We start from the raw sequence: 19,295 nt of genomic DNA, 5'->3' as shown, positions 1-19,295 counted from the left end.
GGATAAGCTGACATCTTTCATGCTGACACAAATTATACCTCAACAGTTAGATGCTAATAAACAGGACAACTGCCCCAGCTTTCCGCATGGTTTTACTTTCTATCTTAATTTTTAAGAATGACCACAATCAACTTTCACAAAAACGAATAACCCTTTCAAAATTACTTACAGGAGAAGATGGGGGCGAGTACAGAGAGAACACACACTCAGACACTGTATCAGAATAATAGTTTTCACTAACAACTTTATTTCAAGTAATACATAAGTCATGAAACTACAACAATTTGGGACTTGTCCTACAAATTTCAGTGCTTGTACTTCAGAAGTCTGAAAAAGCGAATTGCATACAAACTGCATTCATTGCCAAATCCAAAACCTATCACGGTGCCTCATTAATGTCCTGTATTATTGCTCCAATTGCTGAGTTATACACTAACACCAAATGGGCCTAAGCATTCTTAACAATGAGCAAAAACTAGGAAGGTCCACAAGTACATTTATCCCATTGCCTTTAAACAAATGAATTACCACAAATGAATTACCCTTTGTGCGACAACGACTTGTACATGCCAAGAAAAATGAATTATTTCGTAAGAGGAACAATATCAAGATTGCCTCTATCAACAGTGAGGAGGCTCAAACCCAAGGAGATGATATTCAAAATTTTGTTACTGACGTTTTTAAAAATAATCCCTTTTTTAAAACTATTATCAGTTCAATGTTATGAGGGCATGCCAATCAGGAATACTGTTAAATATTTATTTGCTTAAATGTATGGTAATACATTAAAATTATTAAATCATTCTAGGTACCATCTTTTGATTGAAAACAAATGTATTTCATGAAGACTGCGATTTTATATTTAAGCTAAAAGATTTGCCATTTTAAAATCAACAACATACGAAACTGCTGTGAATGAACTACCTTACAGATGGCGCTAATATTTTTATTTAACTGCTTGCTGCCTTTCAGAGAGAGGTTTAGCAGAAGTACTATTACCATCTGAAGACTTTTACTTAGGTTATTCTGCTACCTCCTCCCATCTAGCAACTGGGATGACATTATTTTTTCTTCTACATAAATCAGTATCTGACATCTATTTTTTAAATGTCAAATCAATGCAGACCATATTAACCTTAAACCCTACATACCAGCTTCCCCTCTCAAACACTGGTTGTGCTGTTGTTGCACAGCTCCTCTACAGATAATCAGCATCCAGATGGTAAATTAGTACAATAATGAACTGGCTGTGTTGACACTATTGGTATGCAGGGGCACAGTGCCATCCCAGGCCATGACCTCTCTCCCTTTTCCTGCTTCCTGGTTTGTCAAAGCAACAACACACACAGCCTAAAGAAAATCCGACAGTTTACCACGGGAAACTTTTTCGGACCTTATCATGTTTATAATAGCAGTGTCCTTCAGACTGGTGTTTTGGTTATTCAGTAGGGTCTAGAAGTTAAGTGCTTAGAGCAAAGTCTGTCCCAAGTCACTTCTTACCTAAAACATATAGATCTGCTATGTCAGTTCCTATTACTACAATCTCCATGCAATTTTATAAACAAGCAGACACTGTCAAGGTCCCAAAGCCTAAGAGCTATGTTTTGAAGGCTCATCGTGCTATCCTTCATTCTACCCATTTATTACTTTCATGTGAGATGACAAGTTAATAAATATGCAGAAATTCTTCTGACTGGTGTGCTACCACACAATTATGCCTTTTGCCCATTTATACCACAAGTAGAGAGTACTGAGAAAATGCTATATGAATATACCCCATGTTTATCAACTGTGCAACACGGCATTTTTAAATCGTTCAGTGAGAGTTAATCTACTTAAGCAGTGTGGCAGAATTCTAGAATCTGGACTGTATTACTTCAGAAACAGTGCAGAAGGGTAACCTTTTTGAATAGCAGTGTGTGCTCCCTGCCCCCTCAAAAAAAAATGGTTCTACCATGTTACATATTTAAAGGAGGCTTGCTTTCATATTGCACGTTTAGGTATTATTATTATTATTGTCATCATCATCATCATCATCATCATCATCATCATCATTATTTGTCTCCTCTTTTCAAAAGCCACATGTTAAATTCCTAATCATCCATCTGTCTGGTGCAACACAGTAGATAAACAAGTTTTACAGGAAATAGTAACAATCCCCATGAAGGTATCATAGACACAGCAACAAACAAAAAGGAGTCGTTTTGAAATACAGGACATTATGACATTATGTAGGCAATTGAGCAACATCCAAAACATTGGCAAGGGAGAAAAAAATTAAACATCAAGTAAGAAGGAATTAAGTCACAGTGTTGTGTTGAAAACTATACCTTCATCTTGTAGCACCTTTAAGAAAAGTAAAGTCAGGCACCAGAATATTCCATAATTGAAACTTAACTTACAATCAGATGTAAAGTTTATTGAAAAGGCACAGATGAAAAAAAAAAGGATATTCAAACCAACGGCATCAGATAATGTAAAACATCTCAGTATATGAATACTATTTACACACTTACAATCTATTCACTACCAAAATTCATCAGGGCGTATGTACTTCACATAAGAGTCCTGATGTGAAGTTATGCAATACTCACTATAATACATGAAAATATCAGATCTACCCAAGTTAAGAAAATCATAGATATTTACAGCATTGGCTTTTTATCTGATGTTTTCATAGCTACACACACAGGTAATCCAAATTTCTTCAAGTTGGAAGAGCAGATAATGCAGACATTGTATTTACTAACATCAGAGCAAATAATACACAGTAATATAGCTTACTGCAATGGCAGTTTAAATATCTGCTGATATTTAAATCCGTGGAATTATGACAGGGAACATTTCTATACAAATTCAGTATCAATGGCTTCCTAGTAATTCATCTGGTTATTTAAATAAACAGATAAAAGGCTATAAATTAAGTAGAGGTTTCACTTTTATGGCCTCCTAGGTTTTTCTTTTCTGTTTTCTAATTAAAATAGTATAGGAACACAGATGGGAGGAACAACCAAAAAATATTATCAGAAGGTATTGGAAAGAGCCATTGAAGGTATCAATACTGCAGGAAAGCTAGGGGACAAAATCCTTAAGTCCTTCACTATCGTTACACAACATAAAGAGCAATATTAAATATCCCAAAAACACACAAGTGATAGTGGGTTTTTTAAAAAAAACAAACAAACAAACAAACCCGCAATTCAGACTTCTGCACACACAAATCCGCAGAAATTCAGAGTGTCTGACATGCAGCAAGTATTGGTTACAGAATGCAAAGTGTTAATTTAGAAATAAGACTTCAGTTTTAAATTTTCTTTTTTTAAAAATCAGGTGCTTATTGTGCAAACACACACAGTGTTATGTATCCAAAAATAAAGAGGTTTATGCTCATGGGGCAAGCAGTACAAGATATATTTAGTGGCTGCATGGTCATAGTAAATTACTATCTTCCTACAAGAGAAAGAGATCAGTGGTAGTGCCTTCTGAACAACTGAAATAAAAAATCAACCAAGCTGGTTGTGTCTAACTGGAACTGACAATTCATTCAGTTTAAAGTTGTTGATAAAAATATTCCGGGGTCTATATTACAAGAATTTACGTCCATCTTTTCACAAGACATTTCCATCACTGTAACAGATGTTGAATATATTTCATTCACTCTAAAAATGTAAGAACAAACAATTCATGTCATACAGTTCAGTATCTCCTAATATTATCAAAAATTCAGAGCAAAGGGTTCATTTAACAACCCATACAGAATTTAAATATTGCTAGTGTTTCATGTTTACTCAGAGATGACAAAACTTTCTTCAAAAGTTTCAGTTTTTAGTGTATATGGTCAAAATTGGTACAAAGGTGGTAAACAAAGCGCACTTGTCAATGCTCGAGATCAATTCTGCACGGAACTGCAGAAAGTATAAATCAATGCTGTACTATACTATGGAACCATCTTTGCTTTGTGCTGGAATCATCACAGGAATTGCTCCCATTCTACTTAGATTAGGTGCAGCTACCTTTGGTGGTTGAAAATTTGAATTCTGAGGAGGAGTACGCTCAAACTCTTCACTTGGTACTTTGTTGTATTGAGTCTTGGCATATCCATCCATATTGGAAGGAGACATTGAACCCAAAGAAGAGCGATTACTCCCTATATAGCTTCGGGCTGTTGAACCACGACTCTTCGGAGGAGGAACGTCCTCTCTGAAAAATTAAGCAGATTTTTAAAATTACTTAAGAGTCTTGTAGAAAGGAAAACCCAAACACTTAGAAACATCCCTATCCATATTGACTTGGTACCATTTATTTCAATGAAACATTGCCTCAAGGCCCCCCTCTGCCTATCCTGGTACCTGAGGTCTGTAGGGAAAGTGGTCTTTAAGGTATTTGTGGCTTTAAGCACCATCCTGAGCACCTGAATTGGACCCAGCAATGAAATGCCAACTAGTACAGCTGTTTCAAAACAGGGGTTATATGGGATATAAACAGAAGCCTAGCCAAAAGTCTGGCTGCTGCATTTTGGACCAATCAGTTTCCAAGTTGCCTTCAAGCACTGTTCCATACAATCTGGAAGTTACCAGAGCATGGAGTACAGGAGCAAAGTTATCTCTGTCCAGAAGGGACCAGAGTTGGCAAACCAGCCAGAGGTGAAAAAAGAAACTCCTAGCCACCAAATCCACTTGAGCCTGCAATGATCCAACAGCACTTCCAAGCTGTGAACCTGCCCCTTGTAGGGGAGGGCAACTCTGTCCAGGCAGGCCATCTCCCCACCTCCTGCACATGAGAACTTGGAACACACAACACCCGTCTTTTCAGGATTCAGCTTCAGTTTATTGGCCCACATCCAGCATATCCCCTCATCCAAGCACCAATCTAACACCACAACTAGACCAAAGAGACAGAGCTGGGAGTCAACTGCATATTGATGACAATTCTAATATCCTGATGACAACTCCCAGAGGTTTTGCAAAAGATGCTAAATAGCATGGGGTGGGGGGCCAAGATTGAACCCCGCAGGATCCAACAGGACAACTCCCATGGCACTGAATAGTAGCCTCGCATGATTACTTTCTGAAAATGGTCCTGGAGTGGAACCACTGAAACAGTGCGCCAACCTTCTGAGACACTTCAGAAGGATACTGTGGTCAACAGTACTGAAAGCTACCAGGAAATTGAAGAAAACAAGCAGAGTTCCACTCTCCCCAGCTCTCTCCCAATAAATGTAATCAACCAGGGAGACCAAGGCATTTTCAGTGCCATGACCAAGCCTGAACTCAAGACTGGAATGGATTTAAATAATCAACTTCTTCCAAGCATGCCTGAATCTGGACCACCACCACCTTCTTGAGCACCTTGCCCAGGAAGGGGGCATTTGCCACTGGGTGATAATTGTCCAAGGATATCTTCTTAAGGAGAGGGAGCACCACTGCTGATTAATCACCCTCTGGACCCACCCAGTCAACCCCTACAGCTTGTCCACATCATCCTCAAGCTGCAACTACCTAAACTGATCCATTATAGATGGAGCTGCAGACCCCTCAATTGGATTTGCTCTTATTGTGGCATCCAATGCCACTGAAATCTAAGTGATTTTGTCCCTAAAGTGCCTCGCAGAGTTGTTACAGCAGGCCTTCAATGGTGTCAAAGCAAGGCTCTCTTGGTCAGGTGACTCTGCAATGGTGTGTTGGATGGATACTTGTGAATGCAATGATGGCCAAGAAACGTTCTTTGTCGCCACCACTAAATAGCTGAAGCATGAAATACTATACCAGGTGCTTGATCCAAGGAATGACTACACATTTATGAAACTGCCTCTTAGGGGCCAACTTTGGCACATACACTACATAGTCTCCCCTGCATTTAAAGGATGTTTGTATAGATTAAGCAAGGTGGTGATTTTTTAGTGAAATAGTTCAAACTGGTAGCTTATGTACTACTTTCCCCAGGGCAAGTTGTTAGGATATTTTAGTCTTATAAACCCTATACATACTATTGTATATATTTAATATTCTTTAAATTGTTTGTATAAGTTATAAGTAACTTTGAGCTTTCAAACTGAGGACAGGGGAAGGGAAAAGTATGAAGTCAAAGAAGTACATGAGTAGATGTCAACGTTTCTGGTATTTCATGCAAGTTGGTTAAACTATATGCCTTTGTCAAAACATTTTGTAAAATTGACAATTAAATTTTTGAGCTCATGCCTAGTTTCTCATGCCAGAGTGACACACCTTATATCATGATGCACTTCTTTTTCGTATTTCTTCTCTCTTTGTTTCTTGCAGCAACAGAAGATGATAAAAGCTAATAAACAGAGTCCTAAAAGAGTCCCTATTACAGCTCCAGCAATGGTTCCAGCTCTATTCACCGCTAAAACAAATAGAACAATGATGTATGAGATGGCAGGAATTAATTCTTCAGTTTAATGATAAAGCCTTACCAAATTATTATTTCTATGTTTTTGCTTTCAAAGCATAATACTTACGAGGGGTGACATTCAGCACAAGAGAACACTCATCTGCACCAACTCTGTTGGAAGCTACACATTTGTATGTGCCAGAGGAAGCCCGAGAAGCATTTTTAATCAAAAGATCACCTGTATCTGAATCTGTAAATATATATATACATATAAACTTCATTAGAATTTGTCAAAAGTAGCATTGGTAGGAATAATCAATAAAGCATGGATTTATGTTCTTACGTGTTTAACTTTTGACTGTGCATATTACTTACACAAAATAATTCAACACAGCTAAGGTGCAGAAGAAGTTTGGTTTCCAAACATATTCAGAGACACTCACTCTGCCAACTCACTCACCCCATTCCTATTAGGAATAGTCTTGGGGCTGCTGCTATAATCACCCTCCAAATCAAGATGAAGTAGCTATGAGGTACCAAACTGATTAGCAACCAAATCTGCTACTGCTATTTAGATGTTTACTAGCTATAACTTAAACTGACTTTTCATAAGGTGTCTGGAAAAACTCCTGCCTCCACATATTTACTCACCCATTTAATCTAGGTTGATCTCGAGATTTGGGTTTTTCTACTACCTTCATGGCCCAAGGAAACATCTCTGGAAAATTCTTTAAAGAAACTCAGCAAAGCAGACTCAATTTTTTAAAAATCAACTCTTCAAAATTCAAAGCTCTGCTTGTAATTAGTTTAGTATTTGAAGTTAGAAGGGCACAGACACTCGTGTTCAAATATGAAAAAGACAGTAATAATATAGAAGCATACTCAGTGAAGATCTGTCCGGAAGTCCTTCTTTACCCATCTTCCCCCAGTGGTAGCTTATAAGGGGAGTGCCTCCTTGGGATTTACATTTCAGAGTAACATCAGTTCCAATCTCCTGCGATCCTTCGACATAGCATTTGGTCTTTTGGGGTTTTTCTAATAAAAGAATATTATTGTACTATGAATGCAAACTTTAGAACTATGTGCTCATTAAATGGTATATGTAGCCGCAACATAAACTATACATACATCACAGACATCACAGATATTTTATTGTCTTTCAGATACAGTATCAGTAGTTTGCCAACAAATTGTTATTACAATTTCAAAAATATTAAGCTACGTCTTCCATGAACAATATGAGACCAACTACAGAGCCATTTCTTAGCATATCACACCACATATTTGTCCAACCCACCAGTTTGTACTATGTCTTGCTTCAAAATGTAACAAACTTATGGCCATGGTGCCCTTTAATCTGAAATATGGCATGCAAAATGCTTTATTTCCTGGCCCAGCTAATGCAAGACAATAAGGGGGCTGATTTAAATACTGTCCATCTAACAACTCCTCTTTACAATATTTAGAATCTGTAGCCTTTTAAACTGTGTGGGAGAGGGGGTGGTACTGTTCTGTTTGTGTTGTTATACTATAAACTGCCCTATGATCCTCAGATGAAGGGTGATATATAAATTATATGAATTGAAATAAATACTAGCAAATCTCCAACTATTCATTCAATACTTACAGCCACTTTATAAAATCAGATAAAAAGTAATATTAATTGTATGCATGCAATAACTCACTAAAGCAGGGCAACCTGCAGCTCATGATTTCAGAAGCCCTCTGCAAACAAAGAGTTATCCATTCCCCCTATTCCGCAGACTGCTGAAAAGGGATGAAAGCGGGGGGGGGGGCACCTACTTTTGGCCCCATTTCCACATGCTGCTGCTGTAGCCTTGCCCCCTGCCAACATGCAGCGAACACGTATCTCCAAGCAAATACAGCTCTCAACAGAAAAGAGTGTCACGAGCCTGCACTATGTACAGTTTATGCAATTGCAAAACTAGAAATATCTTACCAAGTACAATCAGCTGAACTCTATGGGTCTGCATATCAGGAGCCTTCTTCACTTTACACTGGTATGTGCCACTATCGGCCGGCTGTAAGTTCAGGATATCAATACTCGCATCTCCATCAGCTGGGTTCTGATTAACAAACTGTACCCGCCCAGCCATGTGATACTTGTCATAAACCGTGTCCTGACTGTACATAATTACCTGAAAGGAAAAAGAGACAGATGACTCTATCTTGTATATGTTATCACAGAGTTGGAAGGGACCACTAGGGTCATCTAGTCCAACCCCCTATGATGCAGGAGTGTTTCGCCTAACATGGGGCTCAAACCTATAACCCTGAGATTAAGAGTCTCATGCTCTACAGTTATGTATGTTCTATCCAATATGATTTCTATTTTTCCCAGTAGTAAATAAATATGTCCTGGAACTATTTCTGGAAGGACATTAGGTTAAACATTTGAATTCTTAGTCTCACCTTTGGGCTCACCTACGTTCAAAATGGAAGTGAAACATATGGAAGACCTAGGAGTTTAATAAAGGTTTTCACTTACTGGTTGCTCCTTTTTTGGCTCCAAGACAACCCATTCAATGTCAAGTAGTCCTTCATCTCCTGCTGCAAGCGTATACTGGCAGAGCAAAGTAACCTTCTCTCCTAGAGCCTTTGTTACCATCGTCTGTTCAGTTGATGTTATTGTTACGCCCTCAGTGAGATCTAGAAGCAAACCAAAATTTTAACACCTTAGAAGTTTTAAAAAGTATGAAAATATATTGTATGCACAACTTTGAAAATAGGAATAGCTTCTCTCTCTTTTAGACATCTAAATAAACCACGTGACTTGGAACCAACTATTGCAAACCTCTTGCATTTCTATGTATTGCAAGGTACAAAGGAAACAGTGATTACATTAGCTGTTTGCCCTTAGGGACTAAAACATTACTCATATCTTTTGAAGAATTTTTTATGTTAAATAGATGTTGCATGCCTTTTTCATTACTCTGCTATACTTAAAGGCCAGTGCAACGCTGTGCAGGCTAAAGCAAGTAGGACTGAATTCTACAACCACGGCACCTGCGTAACGATGATGTAACAGTATACTATCTACCTCCTTTTATCACAGCAAAAGTAGTTTCCATTTTACAATAATGGTTTATAATCTAAGAGACACGCTATAAAATCAAGGGACGAGGAAGGCAAAGTTGAGTACGGTACTTTCATTGCAATAACTTCATGGAGTTATTCTGAGCATCCATAAATCTCTCTGTGTGTTATTACTGGGGGGGATGTTAGTTGGTAATGTCAAACGTTGAGACTCCCATGTGTCCACATTCAGACAATAATCTAGTATTGACATATTAGCCCAATTCACATAGTAAACCAATTATGTGGCCATGCTGTATGCACTGCTATTTGCACTTCAATTCCTCCCCTGCTGGAAATGAAACAAGCCACAGTCTGGCTTGCCATCATGTGTGAACACGGACTTATCAATAGTTTCTCCCCCCAAAAACAAACCTAGCTTAGAAAAAAATCACAAGCTCATGTTTTCATTCATGAAAAGGCAAGATTCTGGCTTGTTTATTTTACAGCACAGCAGGAGCAAGGGAGGAGTGAAGTGTGGACTTTTGGGAAGTGGTACATGCAGCTTCTTCACATTAAACCATCGTTTCTTTTAACTATGGCTTGATGTAATATGAGAAACAGGCCACTGTTTGATAAACAATTCACTAGAATCAGGAAACATTTACTTCATTCCTCCTATTTTTCACAAAAGTTATATAATTTTAAGTGTAGGACTATCAACATATGGCTGCTATTTCTCAGTGAATTCATATGACACTTCTCACACCGTTCTTCAAAAGAAAACACGGTAAATCTACAGCCATATCATGAAGTTCCATTTTCAGACAAAGACAGCTTAATTTTAAACAACTGTGTAGTTTAACATTTTCATAAAATCCCAAATGAGTTTTCAGATCTAATGCTTTTGGCAGCCTTTTCTGCTTCATCTCCTCGTGGAACATCAGCATAATCCTCAGTTGCATGCTATACTCAGAAGGACAATAAATTTCTGACACACACATTTAGGCAAGCAAATGATTACAACATCTGCATAATGGCCAAAGAACTTTTTCAGAGATAAGTTAAGTAAAGACCAAGAGAAATGTTTGTACAAATTTGGGGATCCTAAAAAGAATATACATTCTCAACTCTCAAAAAAACCAAGTGAAAAGTAGTTTTCAAAATTATTCCATATAAATGGTGAGGTGTGTTCTGCCATGCTTAAAAAAGAAACAAACTTGTTCCTATACTGTTTTTTGCTACCAATTAATTTTTATGGCAGATTTCTACTGTTTTTACATTAACATCCAAGTAACAAAGGATAAGGAATGCTTCAAAGTCATGCAAGAATTGCTATACCACCATACAGTACTAGAGTTATTAAATGCCATTAATCCATAACATATGCTGTGACATATAGATTTATATTTAAAACAGATTTTTGTTTGTCCAATACTGTTTTCCACAAAGGTATAATATAGGAAATAAAACATAAACACAGATATATTGCCAGAAATACCTGGGATAAAAGCCCTTTTAGATATATATAGAAATCGTACTCCCCGCCCCTCCATTCAAATTTATCCAACATTCCAACATGCAATTCTTCCATAATGTTTTGGTGCTACCATGGTGCTCTTCTCATTTTCTCAGGACAGCTCACATGAACTTTCACATGTATGGAAGTGTGGGTTTTCTGTAGACAGAATGTGTTACTTGGACATGAAATGTAATCTTGTAGTTCTAAAGCTCCCTCCTGCAATGTTAGAGCTGAACAGGATGCACATCTTAAAAAGATGCAAGCCCGAACACCAAATCCATTTTCTTGGTTTTGTGCCAGAGCTGTGGTTCAGCTTGTGCTTAGAATGCAACGACCAATACGCCCGTGCTGCAGAGGCACTAGGGTCACAATGAAGAATTCACCAGGCTCTGTTTTCAGTCTACATGATTTACAGAAGTGTCATATGAACACCAGTGTAGAGCAATTTTCAAGGTAAGTGATGCATTAACTTTACCTATAGACTTCATCTTCCTAGTGTTGCAGCAACACAACTGCTGGCACAATTGCAAAGCTAAGCAGGGTCCTGTATGTTTTCAACTTGGATGGACAACCACATGTTAAGATTCCTGCACTGCAGGGGGTTGGACTACATGACTCTTGGGGTCCCTTCTAACTCTATAATTCTAATAGCTATATAGGAAACAGCCTTCACCAACCTAGTGCCCTCCAGAAGTTTGGGATTACAACTCTCACTACCCCAGTCAGAGAAGTTATGTTGGCTGGGGCTGATGGGATTGTAGTCCAAAACAATTGGAGGGCACTACACTGGGTTAGATATACGAGCAGACCAGGTAGACATGAAAAAGCATACCACCACAAACATGAGCTTTCACACTAGTTTCCTTCATGTAAAATTAGGGTACTACTTAATTACTAAAAAGTAAAATCTTCAGAGAACCACAATCTAATACAGGCAACGGCCAATTTGTGTGGAGGTTGCATTCCAGGCCAACGTGTGCAACAACCACTCCACTCCCTTTTCCAGTTCGCTGTGATGTACACATGCACAGATGCGCATAAGAAAGTTATTGCCTGTAAGTACCTCAAGCTCATATTCTACACTACAAATGTCTATTTATTTTCTTAAGCTAGCATGGACAGAACCAAACTGTGTTGTCTTCAGCATCTTCATAGATCTTTAAAGTCAAGATAGCAATAAATAAATCAAACACATAATTAAAACTGAAATTTCATGTGTAAGTTTTGGGTGGAATCCAACGTTGGAAGAGAAGACTTACTTATGCAAGAAGATTTCACCTTCCGCATCTCTCTCTTGCAACCCAATGGGCATCTCCAAAATCTGCTTCAGAGAGCCCACACTTACCCCAGCAACCTTCCAATGCAGATACTGAAAACCTGCTACTGGGCGGAGGCAAGGAAAGTCAAATCCTACTGCATGAGCTGTTGTCTATTTTGCTTGAAAACATACGGTACATTGTTTGTGTATGCCCTTACCAGGGACTATACATTGTTTGACACAGTCCTTACCAGTACAGTCCTCACAGTAAATTATGTCATAGCAACACGTTTTAACACGTTACTTCACAGCACAGCTTTAATGTTTTCTGTAGTTGAACAGATACACTCCTGATTCTCATAAAAAATAAAACTATAAATATATAAATAAAAATATATCTCCATTATTAAAAACTAGTGGGTTCACAGCATTTTCTGAACAAATTCAGAATCTAATTTAATTAAACGTTAACCAAACATTTCTCCTAGCAACAAACAGTTGATGGCCTTGCTCTACTGAGACACATTTATCAAATTCAGAAAACATTTGTTTTCTTTCAGCTGCAGTAAAAGAGAGCACCAGCCAGTCAGTCCTGTGGTCAAAAGAATTATCAACAGAATGAGGGAGCCTATGGCATCAGCGTTATTTGTTATCTCACCAGTTGCTGACATGTGCAGCAATGCATGTTTGCCAACTTGACTGTTTGGTGCAACATTCTGGCCCTTGTGCACGGACTTCACAGTCTCTTGCGGTTCTAGGATTTAGTTTGTGCTGCAGTGCATGAAATTCAGCATCTTATTTGTAACACAACATGTTCCAGGACTTGAGAACAGTGTGACTGGGGCTTTTCCACCCGGGCCATTTTTTGTCTCGCCCCTAGAATGTCAGGGCCTTTCCTGAGCTTTGGTGTGTAGGGCTCAGCAATATAGCAATATATCATCCAAAACTGATTTGAAGGCTTGCATCAAGGTGGAGGAGTTCACTGCTTGAAACGGTACTTTGCTGGTCCTTTTGAGATACATTTGAAATGGTACATTGCTGTGCCTCTATTGGAAAGGAAAAGTCTGTCTCATCTCCCGTTAAGACACTCGCAAATTGGAGTAATTACGGGTTGTCAGGAAAGAATGGAGGACTCTGATATTCACAAGGTTTCTCTGGATTGTGGGAAAAGTCATGTCTCTTTCATGCACCCTACTGAAAGACATGCAGTCCATAGCACAACCTAAGTCAAAGTTTTTAATAAAGTTTCTCACCAAAGACTCTTGAATAACTTAACAAAAAGAAGTGCAACTTTACACTGTGCACAGTACAACTATGGAATTCACTCCTACAAGATGAGGTGGTGGCCACCAACTAAAAGAGAATTAGAAATATTCATAGAGGTTTGGGTGATCTGTGGCTACTAATCATGACTTCAAGGATAAGCAGTCCTCTGAAAAATGGTTGCTAGGAATCGTGAGTGCTATTGTGCTCATTTTCTGGCTTGTGAACAGACACAATGAGAACAGGAAGCTAGACTAGAAGGACCTTTGGTCTGATCTAGCAGGGCTTTTACCCATTTTCATTTGCTGTACTATGTGGAGCTGCCCTTGAAATGATTGCAGCTAGTGCATAAGGAAGGCAGCTGCTGGAGATCTAATACGCCTAACAACTTGGGACAGTGGAATGACAGTGCTGGAAGACCTGCACTGTTTGCCTTTTCTTATGGAGCCTTATTAAAAGCGATGGTTTTGACATATAAAAAAGCCCTGAACAGCTTAAGACCTAATTACCTGAGTGAATGTGTTTCCCATACTGTACTGCTGGTGCTTTTGAGAATCAACTGGAGGAACCCCCTTTTTCTGTAATCTGCAGGTCTAGGAGTTGACAGGGGCTTTCTCAGAAATGACACCTCTATTACAGAACATCCTCCATCCTGGGCTTTGACTGCCACTGATATCATCTCACTGTAGGCACCAGCTGAAAACCTCCTTTCACTAAGCTTTTAAAGGTCTGAGTATTTTTTAAGATACTGGCCAGCACTGAAGAATGGATAAATAGAGTGGGTTTCCCCCAAAAAATGAAATTGATACTTTACATACATTATGAAGTAACCTGGGATGGATGATTAGATATAATATACTTCTGTGTGACCATGCTTTTATTTCCATCCCTTCTTGGCTAGAAAAGTAAATATAGTAGCCAAACAGAATCCAGGCAACTATTGTGCCACTTGGGAGAGAATGAAGATGTTTCTAAGGCAACTCTCTTAACAGCAGTTCCCAAGGACATATGACACCTCTATGAGGAGGAGGATTGTATTGCAGTTATGTTAAATATAGTTGCAGCTCCCAAAGAGAGTCTCTGTATTTGTTAAGCAACCTGACAGGTAAAGAGAAGAATTTTTTTGAGTTTAGCTGCAAATGTAAACCTCTGCAGATGAGCAAAACATGCCTTGACAGCGTAGTTCTTGAAATCCTATGTACACACACTTTTCAGCAGAATAGTAAAAAACAAAGGCCCAATTGTGGAAGTTCTTGGAACAGGATAATAATAATCATTATCGTCCTTATTATTAATGCTAAGAGACAGCTTTCCCAAGCAGCCCCTTTTTGTGGTTGCTGGTTTCAGTTTCTTTTGGTCTCAGATTGCGGTTTTGTTATTTTTACCTTTGTTTTTGGGCCAGCCAAGAGCAACCAGGTGAGAGGGAAGGAGGAAGATAGGAAGGAGTATACAGGGTGGCGTCCGCATGAAAGGGGGGCACCCCCACTCTAGAATTAAGTGGGCAAGACTGGGAGGGGAGAGCCAAGCCAAACCTGCAGCAGAGGTCAGGAAGTTCTCCTCCTAGTATCCTGCAACGCACCTGGAAACAGTTCCAGACTGTGTGCTGCCAATGCCTCCTGTCCACACTCCCCTCCCTCCTCAGCTGACCTGCCTTCCCAGTTCAGGAGGTATCGCCTCCATTGGGGTGCATGCCCTCTCCCATTGTCCCTTCCTGCTGCTTGCTGCACACAGCCGCAACAGACGGCACCCTGGCAGAGCATGCAGGTAGTTCAAAGCACTATTTTTTTCTTTTTAAGAAAATCCTTTTTTAAAGGGTAGCTAAAAAAGAAAAATAAGCCTTTAAGCAGCAAGAATATCTCATTGTCAGTCCCCCTGCCACCCTCCCCACTCATGCAAACATAATAGCACTTGACTTCATTGTCTGGGGACTAAACCCAGAGGCAGGCAGGCAGGCACCCCCATCCCTCCCCACACCCTCTAGCTCTAACCAGCATGCCTGGTTAACACAGGAAAAGGCGCAAGTTGGGAGAAGCCTGCAGGCGCCAGTCTCCCACTCCTCTCGCAGTCGCCCAGGAGAAATCCCAGCTTGGCACATTCTCCAGCTCCTACAAAAGCAAAGGAGGGCACCAACTCGCATCTCCCTTGCTCTCTTCCCTTCACCTCCTGCCTTCCTCCCACTCAGTCCCGCGCAACCACAGTTAGTCACCCCATTACATATAGCACATATGGAATGTGACATTCCAGTCCCCACGCGAGTGGCTCAGAAGTCCAGGAACAGTGGCAATTTGAGCTAGTAGTAGCAGCAGTGGTCCTCCGCCTCCGTGCCCCCCAACCAAGGCCACTCCACCTCAGTCCCCACCATTTTCACTCACTCCTCAGGCTGTTACTTGCAGCACCATGGCATTCTTCTCCCCATCATAGCTCTGACAGCCAGCCTGGCCTCAGAAAGACATAAAAATGGGGGAGGGGTGGAGGACTTTGCTTCTGTGGTACTGCACAAATCAGCTGGCTCACAGTAGCTGAAGACTGTGCGTGTCGCTACCGTGCAAGCCAACTGCCACATGTTGTGCTACAAGCAGTTCCAATTGGGCAGTAACAGCCACTTTACTAGAGAGTCATGCAGGGCGCCATTTCTCCTCCCACACCTTAAAAAAAATACATACATACCAAAACCCTGTTATCATTAAATAGGGAATGTTACACATGGAAAATTAGGACAAGGAAAGGGATGATGATGGTAACGACCTAAAAAAAGTATTTTATCTGCATGACCCTGCCCTTAGGAAGTATGCATTTATTCATTTATGGAATTGGTGGAGGAAGTAAGTGTGGGCATTTGGAGATCAGTGGTGGCCAGCGTAAGTCTTTGCTTCAATGTGAATTCTGACCATATGTGAAACTCTTTTGACAGCATCCACACTGTCACGAGTTTTCTGGCACTGAGCACATCATTAGTGGAATCATGAGCATAGGACAAAATACTAGAAAAATGTTAGGCTGCCCCAATCATATTTTATAGAAATCCATGCTACAATCCTTAAAACAATCCTACATAGGAAATGGTCTGCACTTAAGGGAGCTAACCGAGCATCACTTGATATTTGCTACCTTTTTGGAAGCAGAAAGGACATGGCAATGAGCCCAGCTTTGGCTGGGGAGGGTGGGATATAAATAATTTATTATTATTATTATTATTATTATTATTATTATTATTATTATTAGATTGGTCAATAGGTGATAGTAGTAGTAGTAGTGATTATTTATACCCCACCCATCTGGCTGGGTTTCCCCAGCAACTCTGGGCGGTTTCCAACAAAAGATTAAAAATATATTAAAACATCAATCATTAAAAACATCCCTAAACAAAGCTGCTTTCAGATGTCTTCTAAACGTTATATAGTTGTTTATTTATTTGACTTCTGATGGGATGGCGTTCCACAGGGTGGGCACACTTACCGAGAAGGTGACTACTATACATACAAGCTTCTTGCACCCAGAAAAGAAGGGAGCTGCGGTATCAGTTAAATAAGGAGAAAATAGATCTACATCCGTGGATGTTTTAGTCAATTGTTGGCGAGACAGTGCTAACAAACTCCACTGCCGCTATTTCTGATCTAAAACTTCCAGTCATCTAAAGTTCCAAGTCTTCTCCCTGAGTAGCTTCTCCTCAGTAAATCTTCAATACCAGTAGTTCCCCAACTTTCTCCCCACCACCACCACTTGAAAATTGCTGAGGGTCTTTGGTGGACCACTTAATGATTTTTCTGGTTGTTGTAAACATTAATAATGTGCTGTGTTAGAAGCTGTTATGTACAGTGGAACCTTGGTTCTCGAACTTAATCCGTTCCACGAGTCCATTTGACTCCCGAAACCATTTGAAAACCATGGGGCGGCTTTTGATTGGCTGCAGGAGCTTCTTGCACTCAAGCAGAAGCCAAGTTGGACATTCAGCTTCTGAAAATCGTTAGAAAACCAGAAGACTTACTTATGGGTTTCCAGCATTTGGGACCCAAAACATACAAGTACCAAGGCGTTTGAGAACCCAGGTACAACTGTATCCTAATTCCTCCTTTTATTTGGTATATATTGTATTTTAAGGTAAAGGGACCCCTGACCATTGGGTCAAGTCGTGACCGACTCTGGGGTTGCAGCGCTCATCTCGCTTTATTGGCCGAGGGAGCCGGCCTAGAGTTTCCGGGTCACGTGGCCAGCATGACTAAGCCACTTCTGGCAAACCAGAGCAGCACACGGAAATGCCGTTTACCTTTCCGCTGGAGCGGTACCTATTTATCTACTTGCACTTTGACATGCTTTCGAACTGCTAGGTTGGCAGGAGCAGGGACCGAGCAACGGGAGCTCACCCCATCGCAGGGATTCGAACTGCCGACCTTCTGATCGGCAAGTCCTAGGCTCTGTGGTTTAACCCACAGCGCCACCCACATCCCTCTATATTGTATTTTATTGTATTACAATTTGAATTCAGCGTGTGGCTCACAGGTTTTGTGTCAAAGTACTCTTGCAGCCCAGCCCACTTGGCCTGAGAGGCTGAACTGTCCTAGAGAAGACTATGTTGTAGTCACACCAGCCAGCTCCTATCTAGGTGTTGCCACAAAACTTTGCCACTAAAGATTGGCTGCCCAGTGCCTGCCAAGATAACACTACCTAGAAAGTGGTTAACAATGAGAGAGCAGAACTACAAGGTAGCTAGTTAACATCCTACCCACATCTTTCGAAAACCAGTAAACATCTGCTGGGCTGGGCATTTGTAGTGAGAATGGTAGAAAGCAGAAAGCTTATGCACCTCCTTCCATCTCCACACCACTGCAACTGCCAACTCTGTCACTGCTTTGATGTTACAAGAAAACACAGAATTAAGACCACCACATTTCCCTTTGTAATATATAATTACTTCCAGAGACCTCTAGAGACTGAGGGGAATGAAAGGAAGTTTCTAAAACATAGAACACTCAATTAAATTTTTGTTTTCTAATGCTAGAGAGAGAAGACAAACTCTAAAACAAAACCTTGCAGCCTCTTTTCATTATTTTAGACACATAAGGCTAGAACAAAATTCAAAAACTAATAAATTATTTAGCTATCAGATACTTCAGTGTTTCCCAACCGGTGTTCCGCGGCACACTAGTGTGCCGCGAGACGTTGCCTGGTGTGCCGTGGGAGGGAGGCGGGCGAGTCGGGCGGCGAGAGGCCTTAGGCGCCCTGCAGAAAGGCGTCCTCTTTGTGGGTGGGTTCTCCCCCCTCCCTTAGCGCATCGTATTTAGTTGGGGATTCTGGAGAGGGGGGCGGGGGCGCGCTGGCCCCGAGCGGAACAGACGCGCCGTCGTCCCCACCTCCCTCTCCTCAGTAGCTCCGAGCCGACTGACTGAGGGTGGGACGCGGCCAGCGGCGTCCTCTCTCTCTCTCTCCGCCTCCCAGCACCGCTTTTCCCGAGGCGGGCGCGCGCCTAAGGCTGAATGGGAGCAGCCTGGAGGCTTGGCGGCCTCTCAGCGGCTCATGACGGGCGTCCCTGAGGCGGGAGGTGCTGAGCAGGGGCTCTGCGAGAGGGCGCCTGCGCGCGCGTGACTTAAGAGGGCGACCTGCTGCCTCTCCTCTCTCTCCCCTCCCTCCCCTCATGGGCACGGAGTCCCCGGCACAGCTTGGCGCTACTACAGCTACAGCTGCTGCTGCTCCTGCTTGGATGAAGGCGGCTGCTTCTTCCTAACGCCCAGCCTCTGAGGGACCGCAGTCTCCCGCCCTCTTTTTTTTTTTTTTTTGGGTGGGATGCTGAGGTAAAGGATCCCCTCGCGCGCGGGCGGGCATCTCTTTGGGCAGGGCGCGTGTGGAGGCTTAAGGTGGGGAGTGTGGAGG

The 19,295-nt window shown here is 41.0% G+C and overlaps 1 protein-coding gene across 2 annotated transcripts in view; it reads right to left on the bottom strand.

The window, feature by feature from the left end:
• CXADR (CXADR cell adhesion molecule) overlaps window positions 1-19,295 on the bottom strand; it is a 32,405-nt gene that overhangs the window by 7,644 nt on the left and 5,466 nt on the right. Inside the window, exons 2-7 of one of the 2 annotated variants that reach the window (XM_079972081.1) lie at window positions 8,861-9,021; window positions 8,312-8,510; window positions 7,234-7,386; window positions 6,479-6,601; window positions 6,225-6,363; window positions 4,014-4,200 (exon numbers count right to left, since the gene is read on the bottom strand). In XM_079972081.1, coding sequence (XP_079828207.1) covers window positions 4,014-4,200; window positions 6,225-6,363; window positions 6,479-6,601; window positions 7,234-7,386; window positions 8,312-8,510; window positions 8,861-9,021 — 962 coding nt within the window. Of the gene's footprint in view, window positions 1-218; window positions 4,201-6,224; window positions 6,364-6,478; window positions 6,602-7,233; window positions 7,387-8,311; window positions 8,511-8,860; window positions 9,022-19,295 lie in introns of those variants that run through there. The other variant, XM_079972080.1, reaches the window with a different exon arrangement.

Source organism: Podarcis cretensis, assembly GCF_951804945.1.
Source record: "Podarcis cretensis genome assembly, chromosome: 4".
NCBI classification, from domain to species: Eukaryota; Metazoa; Chordata; class Lepidosauria; order Squamata; family Lacertidae; genus Podarcis; species Podarcis cretensis.
The sequence above is the reverse complement of the archived record's forward strand: the minus strand, read 5'-3'. Positions and strand labels throughout refer to the sequence as shown.